The sequence below is a fragment of the Cricetulus griseus genome, chromosome 7, assembly GCF_003668045.3.
Source record: "Cricetulus griseus strain 17A/GY chromosome 7, alternate assembly CriGri-PICRH-1.0, whole genome shotgun sequence".
Taxonomy (NCBI): domain Eukaryota; kingdom Metazoa; phylum Chordata; class Mammalia; order Rodentia; family Cricetidae; genus Cricetulus; species Cricetulus griseus.
The window spans coordinates 9152053-9173823 of record NC_048600.1 but is presented as its reverse complement, the minus strand read 5'-3'; the positions used below and the strand labels follow the sequence as shown (position 1 = coordinate 9173823).

General features: G+C 41.6%; 1 protein-coding gene across 1 annotated transcript in view; it reads left to right on the top strand.

Annotated features, from left to right (window-relative positions):
* Nucleotides 1-537: 537 nt before the first annotated feature.
* Nucleotides 538-21771, top strand: part of Birc6 (baculoviral IAP repeat containing 6) — a 176097-nt gene continuing 154863 nt past the window's right edge. Inside the window, 4 exon segments of the mRNA XM_027426080.2 lie at nt 538-823; nt 826-996; nt 17828-18009; nt 19253-19390. Of these exon segments, the coding sequence (XP_027281881.1) occupies nt 640-823; nt 826-996; nt 17828-18009; nt 19253-19390 (675 nt within the window). The 5' untranslated portion in view covers nt 538-639.

The following is a 21771-nucleotide window of genomic DNA, read 5'->3' as shown; positions in this document are numbered from 1 at the left end:
ACCGATCGAGGCCTGCTTCCGGGTCCGCCCCGCCCCCCCCGCATTGCGCTGGGAACCGCTCGGCCGCACCCGCCACCAAAGGACTCCAGGCGTACCAGGCAGGGCGCGCGGACCCGGGTCTGCCTAGCGGAAATACACTGGGCCCAGCACCGCCCTCGCTGCCACGCGCCGGGCGGAACTCCCGCCGCCGCCACTCCCGGGGCTCGCAGGAAGAAACTGGGACGTTGAGGACGCAGGGCCGGCAGGAGCAGCAGCGCGTGGCACGCGCAAGCCCTACCGCGCATGCTCCGCGCACCGAGTTCCCGGCCCCGCCCCCTCCTCCGCCTGCGAGCTGCCTGGGCTGCCCTGCGAGGCTTTCCGCGCATGTCCACCTCGCCAGGTCCCGCCCCCGCCCCGCCTTCTCTGTTCCTTCGCCCGTCCCCCATCAGCTTCCCTCAGCGCTCGACCCTCCGGGCGCTGCCGCGTATGCTCCGCCCCCTGGGCGCCTGCCCTCTGGTGGTGCGGCCTCCGTCCCCTCCCCCGTCAGCCTCCTAGCCCACTTGGCCTGGCCTGGCCGGCCCGGCGGCCGACGTTCCCCGTGCGTGCGAGCGCTTGACTTCACTTCCGGCTAACGCGCTCCGCTTTGCCCCCTGGCCCCGGATGGTGACTGGCTGTGGTGCTGCACCTCCCGGGACTGTCACTGAGCCGCTTCCCAGTGTGATTGTGCTGAGCGCAGGCCGGAAGATGGCGGCTGCGGCTGCGGAGGCCGCGGGCCCGAGCTGCTCCTCCGCGGCGGCGGCGGCGGCTGCGGCGGCGGCGGCGGCGGCAGGGGCTGGGGCGGCCGGGTCTCCGAGTGGCTGGTGCTGCGGGATGGCTGCATGCGCTGCGATGCCGACGGACTGCACAGCCTCTCCTACCACCCGGCGCTCAACGCCATCCTGGCCGTCACCAGCCGCGGGACCATCAAAGTCATCGACGGCACGTCGGGGGCCACCCTCCAGGCCTCGGCGCTGAGCGGTGAGCGCGGCACGCCGGGCGGGGGCTGGGCCGGTCGCGGGCGGAGCCGGGTTGTCGGGATGCTGGGCGAGGAAGCCGCCCAGCCCCGGGGCTCGGCCTCGGGACGGCAGCGGGAAGCGGGAGGGCCGGGGAGGGCGCGGAGGCCCGGAAGCTAATGCAGGGGACCTTCGGACTCTCGGAGAGCCGGGCGTTTGGGGACGAGAGCCCGGTGAGGGGGAGTGCGCTGCGAGTTGCTTTCCGGGCCTTGTGTGTCTGGACCGGCCTGGCCCTCTGGCTGAGGAGGCCTCAGGAGGTCAGCGCCTTAGAGGGTCTGGCTCGCTGGCCTTTGGACGAGGTTTTTGGTCCAGCTTCGGGCTGGACCAGAAAGGAAGGGCTTGGTAGACTTGGCTGTGGCGGGAGAGGTGGGTGGCTGGAGGCAAGGGGCGGGAAAGCTCCCAAACTGGTTGTCGAGCCCTCCATTCCCGGGGAGTAGGGCTCGTCGGCTGTCCTCAGGTCCCGCAGGTGCGGGGACCTCCGGAGGACTGCGAGCCCTCATAGCGGTGGGTTGGGGTGGGCTGGGGAGGGGGTGGCGAGGGAGGTAGGAGGGGAGGGCCAGCTGTCTGAACTGTTGCGTGGACGTCAGTGGGACTCGCAGAGTGCAAAGGTTAGACCGGGCCCCTTAGCTCTGGGCTCCCACCCTTCCAGTGTCAAGAAGTCTAGGCCCCCTTGTAATTAGGTGAAACTTAAGGGCCTTCCAACTTGTTTTACCAAAGAGAGTTAGAAATTGGTAGTTAGAAGTACGTCTGAATCTCCTCCACCTTGAAGGGAAGAGCACATTGGTTCAGTAATAGGACTTTTAGGATGCATGAGGTTAAAGTTCATTCAGTGGACTGACTGGAGTGTTTTGGGATTGCCCTAAGTTATTTGCTGAGATGCCATTTCATTTGTGGATAAATGGTGTCTTAATTTTGATGTTAAAGATTAAAATGGAGAAGCTCGTTTATTAGTGGGTTTAAACTCAGACACAGAGATAATTGTATTTTAGTGCATTTAGCTAAATGGAAGTAGTTATGTGGTCTGCCATTCCCATTGTGTTATTTTACACAGACTACAGGGATAAGCTTGTTGTGTGAGTAAAAAGGCATAGGAATAAATGGCAATTTAGGGATACAAAGATGAAATTAGAGATGTTAATTTTTGTTGACGTCTGAAGGAACTGGTTATGTATAGTTACAGCATGCAAACCTCTATTACATTTAAGAGATGTCTAAGAGAAAGTTTCAGGTGGTAGGCTTGTAAATTTCCCTTTTCTTGCCTTAGGTAAGTGACAGGACGGCTGGCCCAGATGTAACAATGCTCACTTAACTGCAATTTGGATATAACAGGTTGTTATTGTGGCTGAGAGAATGATGTTCATGAACAGTTGACTCTTTAAAATTCATTTAAAATATTTTAAATAAGGAAAGGACTTAATTGCAAATGGTCATGTAGTCCCCTACTTGACATAAGAAGTAAGATTACAAATACAGATGTTTACTGTGGCTCCTGAGTTGCATTCACTGACCTTTTCTTTCTCTCTTCTAAATACTTAAATTTTAAATACTGACTTTCATACATGTCCATGCTTTTAACCAATTATATAATATTTTCACAATTTCTAATTTAGGATAAATGGTGTCATTACATATATGTTAGGATTTCTCTCTTTTTTTCTTTTTTTTTTTTCTTGTGGGGCAGGAAGTCACTTTGTAGAGCTGACTGGTCTCTACTCAGGAGATCTACCCTAATCTGCCCCCAGAGTTCTGGGATTAAAGGAGTGAGCCACCACTCCAGGCTTGGAATTATTTTATTTTATTTTATTTACTTTATGTATATAATTGGGTCTTTTTGAGTGTTTGATATGAGTGTGCAGGTGCTCATACAGGTAAAAGAGAGTATGGATTCCCTGAAGCTGTAGTTACGGGTGCTTGTGAGTCTCTTGACTTGGGTGTTGAGAATGGAGCTCTGTTCCTCTGGAAGAGCAGCAAGCTCTCTTAAAGGATGAGCTTTTTCTCCAGCCTAGGTGTTAGGATTTCTACAAAAAATTTTATTAGCAAACTTATTTAAGTGTTTTGGATAGACAGTTTAGTTGGGATGTTTTTGTGTCTGAAGGCCATGTTCCAGAAAAATAATGTGTGTCAGGGTTTGTTAAAAATGTGTGTCAGGGTTTTTATATTTACCTGCTGTACACAGAAAGAAAATATTCACCTTAGTGATAGAGGAGGAAGGTTCTAGGTATATAATATGAATGCAAAAATAGATGAATTAAACAACACTGATGGGAACATGCACTTGCAGATGGCCCATTCATGAGGATTGAGAATGTGACTAAAAAATATGTAGATGGGGCTGGGCTGGACTTGGTGGTTAAGAGCACTTGCTGCTTTTCCAAAGGACCTGAGTTCAGTTCCCAGGACTTGTGTCTGGCAGCTTAGAGCTGGTTGTAACTCGGAGGGTACCTGGAAATAGAGTGAGTGTCTTTGTCTCTCTCTGTCTCTCTCTCATACATACACACACACACACACACACACACACACACACACACACACACACACACAGGTGTGCGAGCACACACAGAAATAATATTAATAGAGAAGTTAGGGCTAACAGAAAAGAAGGATTGTAGGAAAACAGTTGGAAGCAACAGATCGATTATAAAACATTTTATATGTGAGAACTAAAATTTCTTTTGAATAAAGTTTAGCTGAGGTTGTGTAGGATATTTGTGTGTGATTATTCAGATGATGGGGCAGGAATGCTGCATTCCATGTTTAACCTGGAATATGTAGGTATTTTGTGGGTAACAGTTCTAAGAAGTAAGGAATAGGTACTGTTTGTGGCCATGGTCCTAATACAGCTCCTGTTTTCAATCCAAAGGAAGTGAACTACATTCTTTTCTTTTCTAGAGAAAGCTGTCTTTCTTTGTTGGGATAAATAGTTGGGTAACCATATAGAATTTTATTGGGTGACAGTAATAATATTGGGATTCAGTTTGTAGAGTTGATCGGAGCTTGTTAGTGTAGATTGGAAGTTAAAGAATTGAAGCAGGAGTCACATATATTTATCCAGTTTGGGTTCAAATTGGTGATCATTTTTTTTTAATTTATTTTTTTGCTTTATTTATTATTCACTCACTTATTTATTTTTTTAGGCAGGGTTTCTCTTTGTAATAGCTCTGGCTATCCTGGTACTTGCTCTGTAGAGCAGGCTGGCCTTGAACTCACAGAGATCCACCTGCCTCTACTTCCTGAATATGGTGGTAATTTTTAAACTGTCCATCAATGTTGTCAAATTATCTGTATCTGATATAGAATATTGCTAAATATAATTTTACTAGATTAAGAGTTGTCAGGATAGCCAGGCGTTGGTGGCGCAAGCCTTTAATCCCAGCACTCGGGAGGCAGAGGCAGGCAGATCTCTGTGAGTTAGAGGCCAGCCTGGTCTCCAGAGCGAGTGCCAGGATAGGCTCCAAAGCTACACAGAGAAACCCTGTCTGGAAAAACAAAACAAAACAAAACAAAAAACAAAACAAAAAAAAAGAGTTCTCAGGAGATAGTGTTAGAGTATTTCAGAGTTAATATTTTCCTGGTTTACAGAGTGAGTTCCAGGATAGCCAGGGTACACAGAGAAATTCTGTCTCAAAAAACCAAAAAAAAAAAAGTTAGTACTTTGGGAATCTAACTCAGTCAGTGGAGATTTGAAGCCAGCCTGGTCTACATAGTGAGCTCCTGACTAGCAGGGCTACATAGAGACCCCTCACTCCTGCCTTTTTTTCTTTTTTTTTTCTTTTTTTTTTTTTCTCCAGACAGGGTTTCTCTGTGGCTTTGGAGGCTGTCCTGGAACTCGCTCTTGTAGACCAAGCTGGTCTTGAACTCACAGAGCTCCTTCCTTCCTTCCTTCCTTCCTTCCTTCCTTCCTTCCTTCCTTCCTTCCTTCCTCCCTCCCTCCCTCCCTCCCTCCCTCCCAAGAGAGGTCTCACAGTGTCATTTTGGCTGGCCTGTGCTGGGATTAGAGGCATGTGCCACCAAGTCTGGCCCAAGTAAAATATTTTAAAGAAATAAAGTCATTCAGCATCCTTAGTTTATATTGGAGTTCATCCTTGGTATTGACATCTTTGAGTTTGGAAAAATACATAATGACATCTACTCACTATTGTGCTGTTATATCGCACCGCCTTAAAGTATTATGCTCTGTCTTATTCATCCCTCTTCATTTCCTTTTTGGTACCTATTGTTTTTTTTTTTTTTTTTTTTTCCCAGACAGGATTTCTCAGTAGCTATGGAACCAGTTCTGGAACTCGCTCTATAAACCAGGCTGTCTCAAACTCACAGAGATGCACCTGCCTTTGCCTCCCAAGTGCTGGGAGTAAAGGCATGTGCCACCACTGCCCAGCTACCTTATTGATCTTTTTACTGATTCCATAGTTTTCCCTTTTTCAGGATGCTATAGTTGACATCATACAGTTCATAGACTTTTCAGATAGGGCTTAAGGTATTTACATGTCTTTTTCATAATTTGATGCTTCATTTCCCTTTTGAGACTGCATTTCATTTAGGGCTGGCTGACCTTGAACTCACTTTGTAGTTCAGGCTAGCTTTGAACTAACCCTCCTACCTCATCCTTCCGGGTGCTGGGATTGCAGTTTGTGTGCCACCACACTCAGCTGATGGCTCATTTCTTTTTAGCATCTACTGCTGTTCCGTTGTGTAGATGTCAGTTTGTGTCCCTGTTCATGTTCAAAAGACTATGTTTCTAGTCTCCAAGTCTTGGGAATTACAAATAAAGTTGCTATAAAAATATGTGTTTTGTGTGTAGGATTTTTGTGTGCACAGGTCTTTAATTCATTTGGGAGAGTCTTAAGGAGCCAGTTGCTGGATAGGATGGGAAAACTATGATTACTTTTCTAGTCAACTGACATTCATGGCTTCACATTCTGACCTGCCTTTGGTGATGATACTGTTTTGTTTTTTGCTCATTCTGATAGGCATAGATTGGCTTGCTCTCTCTGGGTGGTTTCTTTCTCTTTTTTCTAAAAAAGGTTTCATGTTGCCCGGGTTGGCCTCAGCTGTGTAGTATAGGAAGACTTGGAGCTCCTGGTGCTTCTGTCTCACAGGTCTGATTAGGCTTTGCTCAATCTTGGTTTTTCTCTCTCTCCTTTTTTTTTTTCCTTTTTCTTTTTCTTTCCTTCTTCTTTTGTAGATCAGGCTGGCTTCAAACTCAGGTATCTCAGCCTGTCTCTACTGTAGGGATCAAATGAGTACCCATCCTCAGTTTTGTTTTACTTTGCATTACTTAATGATTCATAATGTTGAACATCGTTTGCTCAGTTGCCTCTCCTTTTGTGTTTATTTGTGTCCCCTGTCCCTTTTCCCAGCCAGGAATAAGCCCATGAACCTAGGTCGCTGCCCACACTACACAAGAACTTCACCACTGAGCTGTGTCCCTCAGATCATGACTGGATTTTAAAAACCAGAACTGCAGACACCACTTGGCCATACCATTATGACTAGTCAGGCACCTTTCTAGGCAGTTTTGATTCATGGGCTTTAGCGTCATAGGAAGTAGTGTCTTTCTAGAGACAAGTGTCTTTGCTTAAAGTTTTTATTTTATTTTTTTCAGCTTAGTGACCATGTAATCTTCATTAAATTAACTTCACATTTCTTTTCAACCCCTCATTTGCAAGATGGTGGTAATATGGTTTCAATTGTGAGGATTTAATCTTTCTGCCTATATAGTGCTGAGCCTTAAACAGCACACACCAAAAAAAAAAAAAAAAAAAAAAAACTCCACTTTTATTTGAAATCCTTGTAAACAGCTTTATTTCTTTTCATACTTTTTTTTTTTAAAATTTATTTACTTATTTTTATTACATATACAGTGTTCTGTCTGCATATTTGCCTGCACACCAGAAGAGGGCACCAGATCTTATGATAGATGGTTGTGAGCCACCATGTGGTTGCTGGGAATTGAACTCAGGACCTCTGGAAGTCCAGTGCTCTTAACCTCTGAGCCATCTCTCTAGTCCTCTTTTCATACTCTTTAAATCTTCTAAACTTACCTGAAAATTTGAACTATTTTCTTGATTTACCACTTTGTACTATCTTGCACAGTTCATCTAGTTTTTGCCTTGTTGTAAGGATATAGTTAATTATGGAAGTATCTTCCATACATTAGTTGCTGATTTTCTCTTGTTCCCTGAAATAGCACCCCCACTAACTATATTTTGTATGTTTGTTTATTATTTATTTTTTATGAGCTCCTTTGAGGATATTAGGAAACTGCTTTGTCAGGTAGCCCTGGGTTTCACTTGAGCATCCTGTATCTCAGCTTTGTCATTTAATAAGATGGTAGTGAAGATTAAGGGGTCAGACCCTAAATACTTCAAACAGTGAGCTTTTATTTCCAGCCCTGAATAAACACTTTTTTGAGGAAAAGATTTATTTTCAATATATATATATATATATATATATATATATATATATATATGAGTGTTTTGCCTGAATGTATGTACACATGCACTATGTGTGTGCAATCACTGAGTAGTCCATAAGAGAGTGTTGGAGTCACTAGAACTGAAGTTACAGATGGTTGTGAGCCACCATGTTGGTGCTGGGAACGGAATCCAGATCTTCTGCATGAGCAGTCCTAACTGCTGAGACATCTTTTCTACCCCTGGGTAAATATCTTTTAAGTATATTGGTGAGGCTAAATATCAGAACAAAGTTAAGGCTGTTGTATAACTTCTATTTTTATACACATTGTTCATACAGTGTATGTATAGGACGAAGTCTGATCTCTTAAATTTTCAAAGTGGGTTCTAGATCTGTGCTGCAGTGCAAAGAAGAAGGACTACATTACTTGAAGCTAAACATTTCTGAGAACCTTTTGGTATTTTGAGAAGGTCTTAACTGGTGTTTCAGTCAATAGATCAGCCTACCTCTGCTTTCCCCCAGTACCTGGTCTTGAAAATCTTTTCCTTTTTACCAGGTAGACAGGGTTTTGAGAAAATTGTGCTAGCTGGGAATGGTGGTACATTCCTAGTACTTGGGAGGCAGAGACAGGAGTATCTCTGTGAGCTCCAGGTCAACCTGGTCTTCATAGTGAGCTCAGGAAAGCCAGGATGATGTAGAGAGAGAACCTGATTTAAAAAAACGAGAGAAAGAAAGAAAAAAGGAAAAGAAAATTGTGAAAGCCAGGATGATGTAGAGAGAGAACCTGATTTAAAAAAACGAGAGAAAGAAAGAAAACAGGAAAAGAAAATTGTATAGTGTTTGTAAATAAGCAAAGATTTTTGAGTTGGGTGGTGGTGGCACACACCTTTAATCCTAGCACTCAGGAAGCAGAGACAGGCAGATCTTTTGAGTTTGAGGCCAGCCTGATGTACAGAGTGAGTTCCAGGACAGCCAAGACTACACAGAGAAAGTCTGTCTCAAAAAAAAAAAAAAAAAAAAAAAAAAGGAAAACAAAGCAAACCAAAATAAAGGAAAAGATCTTCCTGCTCTTGTGTTCCATTCCATCTTCATTAAAGTTTAGATTGGATACATTTTTTTTTTGTGCCTTATTCAGCTTTTGTTTTGCTTTTGTGTGTACTAGGTAAGTGCTCTACCACTGACCTACATCTCAAGCCTCAAGCCCTGCTCTTGATTATTAGCATTAATGTGTGTGTGTGTGTGTGTGTGTGTGTGTGTGTGTGTGTGTGAGAGAGAGAGAGAGAGAGAGAGAGAGAGAGAGAGAGAGAGCGTGCACTCATGCACTACATGTTTCAGTCATTCAGAGGACAGTTTGCAGGAGTGAGGTGTTGGTATGTTCTCTTACCTGTTGAGACATCTTGTTGACCAGATTGTTTTTTTCCCTGTATTTGCATATATTCATTGTACACATTGATGGGCTTCATTTTGACATTTTCATATACTTATATCTTGTACTTCTACTCCTGATTATTTTTTACTTGATTGGTTTACTCTAGATCATTGGTCCTCAACCTTCCTAATGCTATTATCCTTTAATACAGTTCCTCATGTTGTGGTGACCCCCAACCATAAAATTATTTTTGTTGCTATTTCATAACTATAATATTGCTACTGTTATGAATTGTAATGTAAATATCTGATATGCAAGAATATCTGATATACAACCCCCATGAAAGGGTCATTGGACCCACAGTTGAGAACCACTGCTTTAGATACTGATTCATCTGTATCAATGTCTGACATTATTTCTCTTTTACTTTTGAAAAAACAGGGTTTCAAGTATCCCTGATTGGCCTTGAGCAACTATGTAGCTGAGGATGACTTTTAACTTCTCTTTCTCCTACATCTGCCTCCTGAGTACTGGGATTTTAGGCTTGGGTGACCTCTGTTTTTGTACTGCTGAGGATTCCTTCATGCTCTATCCACTGAGCTGTATCTACAGCTTCAATAAAAAATTCTTGATCAAAGTTAGAGCCCAGAGCTGCCTCTCCGATAGAGCCTGTGTAGTTCTCAGAAACTCTAATTCTGATAAAATACAAATTCTTCCAGTGATGGAAAATTTAAATGATTCAAACCAGTTCTTTTGACTAAGTTGGTACACATAGCCTTCTTATATCCAAGTTATTCTTCAAGAGATAATAGTAATCACGGTGTAGGATTGGGATTTCAATAGCCCTTTAAAGATAGTTCAGTATCTTTTGGGTACATTTGAGTTATTTATCTGTTTTTGTATCCAGAAAAGTAATTTAGTGAGCAAAATTTCGAGAACAGCTAAAATTCCAAGAAAAGCTAAGTGAATATTATCTGTAGGCATTTCCCACACCTCAGTCCTTTGTATACTAAGTTCTCAACTGCATTCCTAGTTATCTTAAAGGGCTCTACACTGGTTTTGGGGAATAAGAGAAGAGGACACTTAGGATGCTCTCTCCTCATTGTGAACATCTGGATTCTTACCAAACCTCATTACCACAATCTCCTTTTGGACTAGGAGTACATGCTTGGGCTGTTTCACTTGATAGACTTCACTGATATTAAAAGATGACTTAGTTTATGTCAAATGCTTGCTGTTCTTTCCTTTTTATAAGCAAAACACTTAGCTATTAGTTATAGCAACTTTTGAGATCTTTCTTTCCTTTTTTTTGTGCTTTATTTTGAGGCAAGGTCTCTGTGAAGCCCTGGCTATTCTGGAACTCCTTGTAGGCCAATCTGGCCTTGAATTTGATGTCCTCCTGCCTTTTTTTTTTTTTTTAATTTTTATTTTGGGAGTGCTGATACTGGCATGAGCTACCGTACTCTTTGTTACTCAAGTTTTTACTTTTCTTCCCAGGTTGTTTTCCTAACTCTTGAATACTTAAAGATGGGCTTGCTCTGGAAGAAAATTTATCCTAGTCTTTTAGTAGTTTTAGATTTATTAATAATTGACATTATAAGAGCTCAGACTCTAGAGCCCAACAATTAAGTACTACTTGTTTGGGCACTCTATCTCCCTCTCTGTATGTAGGTCTCTCTCTCTCTCTCTCTCTCTCTCTCTCTCTCTCTGTGTGTGTGTGTGCGCGCGCACATGCATGTGAGATCTCACTGTGAAGCCCTGGCTAGCGTGGAGCACATGCATCCAAAGGCAAATGTTACTTTAATACTCCCCATCCTTAGCACTATTCAAAAATGCCTGAGTACATACTAATATATAAGCTCTTTATTCTACTTCAAACAGTTGAAATACAGAATCTATTAATTGGTAGTTTTCTTTTTTTTTTTCAAGACCTAAGAGGTCTTTTTTTTTTTTTTTTTAAAATGTATACAATGTTCTGCCTGCATGTATGCTTGCAGGCCGGAAAAGGGCACAAGATCTCATAGATGGTTGTGAGCCACATGTGGTTGCTGGGAATTGAACTCAGGACCTCTGGAAGAGCAGTCCAGTGCTCTTAACCTCTGAGCCATCTCTCCAGCCCCAATAAATAAATACTAAATAAATACCTACAGCAAAACACTACACTTATTAACCTTTTTTTTTATTATTTTAAAGATGCAGTGTCTTATTATTTAGCTCTAGCTGTCCTGGAACTCAGTATGTGGATTAGGCTGGCCTTGAACTCACAGACTTCTGTCTGCCTCTGCTGTAACCATTCAGATACTAAACATGTACTAAAAAAATCAAAACAAACCTTCCTTAAACCTCACATAATATATAGGAGGCATAGTTGTTTTATTACTGTTTACCATAACAAGATTGTTTTGTTTTTTTCAGATAGGGTTTCATTGTAGCTACCTCAAACTCACTGGGTAGCTAAGAATGACCTTAAACTTCTGGTCCTTGGGGGTTTATAGGTGTGTATCACTTTTATTTAGTTGTTTTTGTTTTTCTATCCCTTTTAGTTTTATGTAATGCTGGGGATCAAACCCAGGACTTGGTGAATGCTAGGCAGGTACTCTTAACAGAGCCAGAGGCCAGCCCTGTTGTAGTCTGTTTTGACAGAAAGAGAAAAAAAAGTCTTAAAATCATAATAATAAGTATTGTGTAGAGCCAGGATGGTGTAACGTGACAATATTGAATTCAATGAGCAGAAGGAAGGTGTTGGGGTTAGCATTGAGGGTTTATGTTGGGTAGTCTAGGCAGAGATAGAGGCAAGGACAAGAGCATAAATGAAGGGGACAGAGGCCATAGTGAGTTTTAAGCTAGCCAGGGCTACACAGTGAGACTGTATCCTTTTTTTATTTTTTATTTATCATCATTATTATTATCATTATTATTATTTGGTTTTTTCGAGACAGGGTTTCTCTGTATTGCTTTGGAGGTTGTCCTGGAACTCACTCTGTAGACCAGGCTGGCCTCGAACTCCGCCTGCAGAGTGTTGGGATTAAAGGCGTGTGCCACCAATGCCTTGGCTGAGACCGAATCTTTTTTTTAAAAAAGTTTGAGTTGGCTGTTGGTGGCACACACCTTTACTCCCAGCGCTTGGCAGCCTCCAGAACAATACAGAAAAACCCTGTCTTGAAAAAAAAAAAAAAAAAAAAAAAAACAAACAAACAAAAAAACGTTTGGATTAAGCTGGGGTTTTTGCTTGGTGGTATGGCATACTGCCTAACATATCCAGAGTTCTATTCACAGCATGGATCATAGGGGAGCCATTGTACTTTATGATGTGATTAAAGTTGAATTTAGAAGTTTTTGAAGTTGTGAAAAGTGATATGAAACTCATGTAAATTAGTGATTTTGAGGTAGGGTCTCACTATGTAGCCCTGACTGGTCTGTAACTCACTGTGTGACCAGCATGGCCTCAAAATCACAGATTTACTTGCTTCTCTGGTTCCACCAACCCCTGTTAGTGTAAGTCAGTTTGAAGGTGTAAAATATAATTTGGTGAATATGAGGGATAAGAAAAATAGACAAGGTAGACATTACCTTTAGGTTCTTGCTTTTTTTAATTTTTTTATTTTTATTTATTTATCTTTTTTTTTTTTTTTTTTTTTTGGTTTTTCGAGACAGGGTTTCTCTGTGGCTTTGGAGGCTGTCCTGGAACTAGCTCTTGTAGACCAGGCTGGTCTCCAACTCACAGAGATCCACCTGCCTCTGCCTCCCGAGTGCTGGGATTAAAGGCGTGCGCCACCACCGCCCGGCTCTTGCTTTTTTTTTTAATTGATGGAGGAACAATGTTAATTTAAATACATAATTCAAGAATTATGAATAGTTTTTTTTTTTTTTTTGGAGGTGTCTGTCTACATAGTCCTGGCTGCCTTGGAATTTAATGTAGACTAGGCTAGCCTCAAACACACAAAAGATTCACCAATTTCTGTCTTCAGAGTACTAGGATTAGAGGTGTAGCACTACCTGTGGTGGTTTTCATATATATGAAATATTAATTCATTTCAATTTTATTATCTATCTATTTATCTTGGTTTTTCCAGATAGGATTTCTCTGTGTTGCATTCTGGATGTCCTGGAACTTGCTCTGTAGATCAGATTGGCCTGGAATTTACAGAGATCCACCTGCCTCTGCCTCCTGAGTGCTGGGATTAAAGGCATGTGCCACCACTACCTAGATTTTTTCAGTTTTTAATTTTTATTTTTTGTTTTTTTCAGATGAATGAAATGTTGTAAAAATGTGCCCTAAAAGGAGCACATTGTACATTGAACGAGCAGGTTGGAGTCAAAAACATTAACCTTATCGTAAGAATAGAAAAGGAAGGGTTGAGAAGTCGGGGGAAGGGAGGACTACTAACACAGGGGTTCAGACAACTAAAATGGGGCCTTCCTTGATAGGCATGGAGAAAAGGCAAGGCCCACTCCATGTTTGGATGCCACTTGATCCTCCTGGATCACTACTTACCATACCTTTCCACCACTCCCCAAGTGAGTATGGAGGGACATCCCACAGCAGAAAGGGTTGAGCCAGTCATACCTTTACAAGATAGGGTGTTCATCTTGTCTTAGTGTAGCCTTGGGCTTGGGAGGTGATGGTGACTCCTGCCCCTCCCCCCACCACTATGATCCAAAGGCCCTCTGCTTGGGAGGGTCAGTTATGAGCTTAGAGAACAGTCTGGGGGAAGATAGCAGGTCTAGAGGAAAGGAAGGGGGTGGTCACAGACAAAGTAATTTACATTTCTTTTGAATCCATTTTTAGAGTTCATCTTTGCACATGTGACTTTAAGTGAGCAAATTTACTTGGTATATCTAGGGTAAATGACAGTTTTTATTTGAGGCATGGTTTTTTTTTTTTGTTTGTTTTTCGAGACGGTTTCTCTGTGGCTTTGGAGGCTGTCCTGGAACTAGCTCTTGTAGACCAGGCTGGTCTCGAACTCACTGAGATCCACCTGCCTCTGCCTCCCAAGTGCTGGGATTAAAGGCATGCAACACCAAGCCGGGCGAGGCATGGTCTTATATAGACCAGGCTATCCTCACTTCTGAATCTCCTGCCTCCCCCTCTTAAGTGCTGAGATTACTGGTGGTTGCCCCATGTCCTGCTCATGGGGTGTTGGCAGTTGAACCTGGAGCTTTTTGCATGCTAAACAATCTATCAACTGAGCTATACCCCATTTTTATTTGAATTTTAATTTATCCTTCAACATTTTTCCTTTAGAAAAATGTTTGTCCCAAATTTTTGTTAGTAAAATATGCACTATATTAAAAATTGTATATAATGACTGTATATGAAGTATGCCCATAAGGCTGTATGGCAAAGGCTAAGTTTTTCTAGCTTTTAATTTTTGTTTGTTACTTATTTCTGTGGTACTGGGCATTGATTGAACCTGGGGTCTGGTGAATGCTATATGCAAGCACTCTGCTACTTAGTTGCATCCCTTGCCAATTTGTTTATTTATTTATTTATGATGTAGGGTCTTACTCTGTAGTCCCAGGCTGGTGTCAAATTTATGTTCCTCCTGCCTCAGCCTCTCAAATTCTGGGGTTACATGTGTACGACACCCTTCATGACTTGGTTTGTTCCTTCCTTCCTTCCTTCCTTCCTTCCTTCCTTCCTTCCTTCCTTCCTTCCTTCCTTCCTGTATTTATTATTTTTTTTGTTCTTTATTTGCCTTGATTGAGTTTTGAATTAACTAAGTCTTCTGATAGTTTTTTGTTTCATTTTCTTTTTCTCTGAATCAAAATGTCGCTATTGTTGAAAAGAATGACCTCATACTAGGGACTGGAAAGAGGAAGGAAAAGATAGGGAGCATAGCAAATGTGGGCTAATGTCTTTTTTTTTTTTTTTTTTAATTTTTGTTTTGAGACAGGGTTTCTCTGTGGCTTTGGAGGCTGTCCTGGAACTAGCTCTTGTAGACCAGGTGCTGTATGGTATGGGGCGGGGGGGCTACGACTGGCTGTATGGTATGGCACTTGGTGATAAATACCACAAAGAACATTTAAGTTGGTATGGAATGAGGTGTTGGTTGCTTTGTTAGATGTCTAACGCAAAATGTGAGGACTAACTTCTGTATCCTGAGGTTGTTCAAAGAATCCATAACCAGCTGTAAATGAACTGCCACAAAGTTGCCAGTGTGAGAAGTAACTGGGCTGCAAATCAGCACAGTTCTATTTGGAGTGTGCCCATGTGGATTTCTATTTGCAGCTCATGTCTGAAATACTGTTTGGGACTTAATATAGATAACACACATCTCCAGAATGCCACACAGACCGGTTATCATTCCTCACATAGCCCTTAGTTTAAGGCAGTCCAAGTCAAACTTCATGTAACTGTTCTGAAGCAGACAGGCTGAGAGAAAATTCTCTAAATAGCTCAGATAAAGATGTTAGTCCTCACATTGTGCTTTAGCCTGAACAGTGTCCTGAGGGAAAAATAAAACCTGTATACCGAGGTGCTGAGAGATCTAACAGTGACAGAGTGAGCATAACAAAAGACTCTTGTTCCCTGGAAGGGAACAGGACTGTCTTAGAATGAATACTATCTGTGGAACATTTTCAGTAGTGATTATATTCCGAAAACTTTGTCAGCTGGGTTTGGTAGTTCATGTCTGTGGTACTGTACGCTTGGGAGACTGAGACAGGAGGATTGCTGTGAGTTTGAGGTTAGCCTGGATTACATATTGACTTAAGCTTTTTTTTGTTGTTGTTGTTGTTGTTGTTGTTGTTTTCGAGACAGGGTTTCTCTGAGGCTTTGAAGGCTGTCCTGGAACTAACTCTTGTAGACCAAGCTGGTCTTGAACTCACAGAGATCTGCCTGCCCCTGCCTCCTGAGTGGTGGGATTAAAGGCATGCACCGCCACCACCTGTCTTGACTTAAGTATTATAGTTTTGTATTTTCTATAGTATTATAAGAATTGTACCATATACTTTTTTGTTTTTCTTTTTTCGTGACAGTACTGAGGATATAACCCAGGGGAGAGCCTGGGTATATAGTAGATGAGCATTCTATATGTAAACTTTTTGATGCTGTATTCTTATATTAGCATACTTTTGGGATTCATTAAAGTTGTTATGTATAGCACTTGTAGGATTTTATTTTTGAATAATAATTCTTTTGTTATATACCATTTATTTAAGCCAGCCACTTTGAAGCTTTTATTTTTATTTTTATTTATTTATTTATTTTTGTCTGAGACAAGGTTTCTCAGCTCTGGCTGTCCTGGAACTCACTCTAGACCAGGCTGGCCTCAACTCAGTGATACACCTGCTTCTACCTCCCAAGTAGCTGGGATTAAAGACATGCACCACCACCACTTGGCTCATATTTGGCTATTTTCATTGTTTGATTTTTATGAATAGACCTATCATAAATACCTGAATACAAGTTATTATGTGAACATAGGCTTTCTATCTCCAGTGTAGAGGCATACTTAACTTTTTTTCTTTTCTTTCTTTTTTTTTTTTCCGAGACAGGGTTTCTCTGTGTAGCTTTGGAGCCTATCCTGGCATTCACTCTGGAGACCAGGCTGGACTCTAACTCAAAGAGATCCGCCTGCCTCTGCCTCCCCAGTGCTGGGATTAAAGGCGTGTGCCACCAACGCCCGGCCTTCTCTCTTCTCTTCTCTTCTCTTCTCTTCTCTTCTCTTCTCTTCTCTTCTCTTCTCTTCTCTTCCTCCCTCCCCTCCCCTCCCCTCCCTCCCTCCCCTCCCCTTCTCTTCTCTCTTCTCTTTTCTATGGGTGTCAGGTCCCCTGGATCTGGAATTACAGACAGTTGTGAACTGCTATGTGGGTGCTGGAAATTGAACCCAGGTCCTCTGGAAGAACAATTAGTGCTCTTAACCACTGAGCCATCTCTCCAGCCCCATTAGCTTTATTTTCAAAAAGAAAAAAAGCTGTCAATCATTGTGACTGTGTCATGTTACATTTTCAGTAGAAATAGTAAGTTCTATTCTCCTTATGTCCTTGTCAGCATTTCATAGTGTCTGTATATTGTGAAGATGTCTACATTATCTGCTACTTAGTCAGCTTTCTGACAAATACCTTAGATAGTCAACTTAAAAAGCAAAAAAGATTTATTTAGTAAGTTTTAGAGGTTTTATTTCTTATTTTTTTTTTTTTTTTTTTTTTTTTTTTTTTTGCGATAGAGTTTCTCTGTGTAGCCATGGTTGTCCTGGAAATCACTCTGTAGACCAGGCTGGAAAGCTACAGTAATTAAAACAGTGTAGTACTGAGGAAGGAGACATGGCTCAGTAGTACAGGGCTTGACTAGTATGCACAAATGCTGGGTTGGGTCCTTAGAATTGCAAATAAAAACAATGTGGTACTGTTATAACGACAGACATAGAACATACTGGGATGGATAAAGAGCCAAGAGCCTTTCACATAATAATTTGTGATTTTGGCAAGGGGTCAAACCCATTATTTGGGGGTAAGGATAGTCTCTATAACAAATGATTCTGGGAAACCTGGTTGCATACAGATCACTGTCTCCACCCCTGTTTCCACCGTGATAAAGAATAAAGAATAGTTGTAAGAATAATATGGTTGATTAACTTTGCTACAGCTCCTTTCCTCAGTTCTGGCACTTTTAGGTATTTACCACATTTGCTCTTTGTCTCATGTAGATGTACATAGGTCCTCCTCCTCCTTTGGTGTGGTGCCTGAGTTTTATGGAACAGGATGCCTTAACTTATGCTTCTGCCTTGGCATCCTGTATGCTGGGACTGCAGGTGTGTGCTGCCATGCTTCCCTGTATGGCAGTCTCTTACAGTAGCTATGCAGCTACCAAGTTTTAATCAGTTTTCCGTTGAGACTGGCTTTATAGTTCATATTCTGGTCTGGTATGCTATAATCAGGTCTCCTATGATTGCCTCCAGTTCAGTGTCTTACCCAGAATTGAGTGTCACATTTAGCTGATATGTAAACATATTTTTAGTAGGCTGTTGGTCTTAAAATCTTAATTGTTGAATTTTTGTTCTTTTAACAGCTAAACCGGGTGGACAGGTGAAATGTCAGTATATTTCTGCTGTGGATAAAGTTATATTTGTGGATGATTACGCAGTAGGTTGTAGGAAGGACCTTAATGGAATCTTGTTGTTAGACACTGCTCTGCAAACTCCAGTTTCAAAGCAGGATGATGTGGTTCAGCTTGAACTTCCTGTCACAGAGGTAAGTAGAAACAAGTATACCGTGTGCTTTGTGCAAGGTAACCTCTGACCTTTGGGTGTTAAGTGAAATTAAGTTGTCCTTTAGGACATTGTTCATAATTTGTGCTTAAAGGACTTTGTATAGTTACTCCCATAAAAACAAAGGTTTGAGTCATGAACCACCCTTTTAATTACTTACCTTTCTCTGAACAATTAATTGGTGTTTGTTGAAAGAGAGTTTTAGATGTGAACTGTTCTTAGCACAGGATAAGCAGCTGTAACAGAGACTCCAAAATACAATGAATTAATGAACAAGATTACTTATGGGTAGTAACAGCCCCGGGCTAGGTGTGGGGCCCACTCTGTTATCGAAACACTTACCTGTCAATTGTAGACAGTTGCTCCATCATTTCCAAGTCATAGGAGACCAGCTAACCACATCTTTTCTTTATTTTAACACTCTCCCTTTTCTCCTTTGTCTTTCATCTGTGATCATCTGGCTGTCTCTTCCTCTCCCTAGTACCTCTTCACTTCCTACCTTTTCCTTTTCCCTTCTGCTCTTCTTCCCTTTTTCATCCCCTCCAAACCCTTTTCATATTCACCTTGTTGGGCACAATTTAGTTACATAGCATACCAAGCTTGAGAAAGAGAATAGAAATTTTTGAGACAATGTCTCATGTAGCCCAGGCTGACTTCAGTTTATTCTGTAGTCAAGAATGACTTCTGATCCACCTGCCTCCACCTCTCAAATGCTGGAAGATCGGCATGTACTTAGCTCTCTACTTAGTTTTTGTTTTGAGACAGAGGCTCATTTGTAGTCCTAAAACTTGGATCTGTCTGCCTCTGCCTCTTGAGTGCTAGGATTACAGTTTGAGCCAGCACACCTGGCTTTATTTTTTATTTTATGGATACCATTACTGAGGGTTTTTGTACTATTTGTTGAATGGCTTTGTATACTGTGAGTACTTTATATATACTTACTGAAGAATCTTGTATTTATGTTGAAAAGTTGACTTGTTTCATTTTTGCTCATAGTTTCAACATGTTTATTTTTCTGTTTAATTTATCATAATTGTTGTATTGATCTATTGCCCTCTGGCTACCACACTAAATGATTGCTTTACCTCATCTAAATGATTAACTAGGCTTATATAAAATTAATTGAAAGGTTAAGCTTTGTATATAGTTAAAACCATCACAAATAAGCTGAAGGAAAATCTGATTGTTTTATTGTGTTTAATTTTCTTTCTTTTTTTTGATATCAGGCACAGCAGCTCTTGTCAGCATGTCTAGAAAAGGTAGATGTTTCTAGTACAGAGGGTTATGATTTGTTCATCACACAGCTCAAAGATGGCTTAAAAAATACATCTCATGAGACCGCAGCAAACCATAAAGTTGCTAAGGTAAGAAATGCATTTGGGGTGTGATAGACTAAACTTCGTCCTGTTGCTCTTCCTGTCCTCTTCTAGACATGTTCTAACTAACCTTTTCTCTCTTTTAAGAGAGATACATGCTTACATGATAAAGTTGAGATTTCATTGTTTTTTGTGGCATTCTTTGCCTGTAGCGTAAGTAGCTTAAAATTGCTAAGCAGCAGTTTCAGTAGCCAGTTTGGTGGAACTATTATGTTCCTGGTGGAATTTTCTTTTGTGGCAAAATGAGCTGTGTAGTTTGAAGTGTAGAGAAGAAGAAAAGTCTGTGACTAGCTCTGTTAAATAGTTTGCATGCAAAATACACTGTCGAGTCTTATTTGTGTTATGAGGCTGTGATTAGAGTCCTCTGATGGAGACTTGTGATCTTTCAGGGTGTTACTATAGTTAGTATTAGTTATCAGTGACGCTGCATTGTAGATTACCTTTTTTCTTAGACTACCTCTTTCTGGAGGATAACAAGGTAAGACAGTGAATGTCATGGGCAAGAGCCCATTGCTGGAACTTTCCTTTTCTTCTTTGAAATGCTCTCCTTGGTCAAAAGTGAAATCTAGAATCCCAACATGGTACAGAAGAGGCTCTGTTGTCCTCCATACCATGTGACATTATGGAAGAAGCATTGTGATCTGAACAAATACAATATGCATCTGTTACAGTGAAACAGATTGCTTCTCAACCTGGCTGAATTGATCTAGTAGAGTCAGCTGGCTTCTGGCTCTCTCCCCTGAAAAGTAGCTGGTGGCCTGGTTAGTACTACTTGGTGAGGAAATTCATGTGGTTGGGCCTATGCATAGCATCCATTTCTTGCCTGGCGTCTTACATTAAAGCAGTATTGGAAAGGCTGTGGAGAAAGATGATTTTTCATTTCCTTTGCTGAGCCCTTATGTAGTTTATATGTAATTCATACTGCTTCTCTTGAGATTGTGTGTAGACTTTCCCCTTTGACTTCCTTGTTTTCTTTTTCTTTCGAGCCCTGGCTGTCCTGGAACTTGCTCTGTAGACCAGGCTGGCCTCAAACTCACAGAGATCTTCCTGCTTCTGCCTCCCAAGTGCTGGGATTAAAGGTGTGTACAATCATCCCTTTATATAATCCATTGTCATTCTTGTAGATTTGACACTGTACAAAGGCTAACACAGGTTTGTTATGTGGTACTGAGATGTTTAGTTCCTACCCCTGTTACTTTTCAAGTTTCTAACCTAGTTATTACTCTCAGAAACTTACTCAGGACTGAGTATTGTTTTGGTTAAGTACTCTGTAGGAACTTCAGGGACTTCTAGGCCTTTCCTATCTTAATGGTCCTTACATGGGAACAGCATTAGTGTGGGTAATTTATCACTGGGCTTGTGTCTCGTCTCTTCCATGTATGTCACCTGAGAAATTAGTATGGTGTGGATTGGAGGACCCATACCTTTCTTTCAGAGATACCTTTGTACCAGAAAGCCATTGATCACACAAGAGTCACTAGTCACTAGTCCTCACTTCTACTTTCATACAGTCCTTGAGAGAGTGCCTCACTTTAACCCATGGGTATCACTGAGTCCTTCTGGGGGGCAAACTTTATGATTTACAGTATACAGTTGGAATTTTATTGTAAAACGTTTTTCCAAGTGGAAGTCAGATTTATTTTTTTATTTTTCCGATGAAGACTCTTCAGTGAGTAGGCTTCTCATCTATTAACAGGTTAAGTTTAGAAACTAGGTAAGAGATTTTCATTCAGTTTTTTCTTTTCCTACTTGTGTCCTATGGTGTGTGTGTGTGTGTGTGTGTGTGTGTGTGTTGTGAGAGTGCATATGGAGGCCTGCGGTTGATATCAGGAATCATTTTTCATCATTCTTCTTTCTGCTTTATAAATTGAAGCAGGGTCTCAGTCAAACCCAGATCTCACCCATATGATTAGTATTGCAAGCCAGCTTGCTTTGGGGATTCCTGACTCAGACAGAACTTAAAGGCAGGCCCACCGAGCATTTATATGGGCTTCTGGAGATCCAAACTCCCATGCTCAATGCTAGTTCCTTTACTGTTGAGTCATCTCCCCTATTTTGTGGTGCTGGGAATTGAACCTAGGGCTTTGTGCACAGTAGGCAAGTGCTCAGCCATTGAGCTATAACCCTAGTCTACATTCTGTTTTTGCAATTCAAATAATATTTTTTACCATGAAAGTTTTTTAGTTATTATTCTAGCATGCCTAGTGTGTACTGGACTAAATGGGGACAGTTTTTTGTTTGTTTGTTTGTTTGTTTTTTGAGACAGGGCTTCTCTGTATTGCTTTGGAGGTTGTCCTGGAACTCGCTCTGGAGACCAGGCTGGCCTCAAACTCATAGAGATTGCCTGCCTCTGCCTCCCGAGTGCTGGG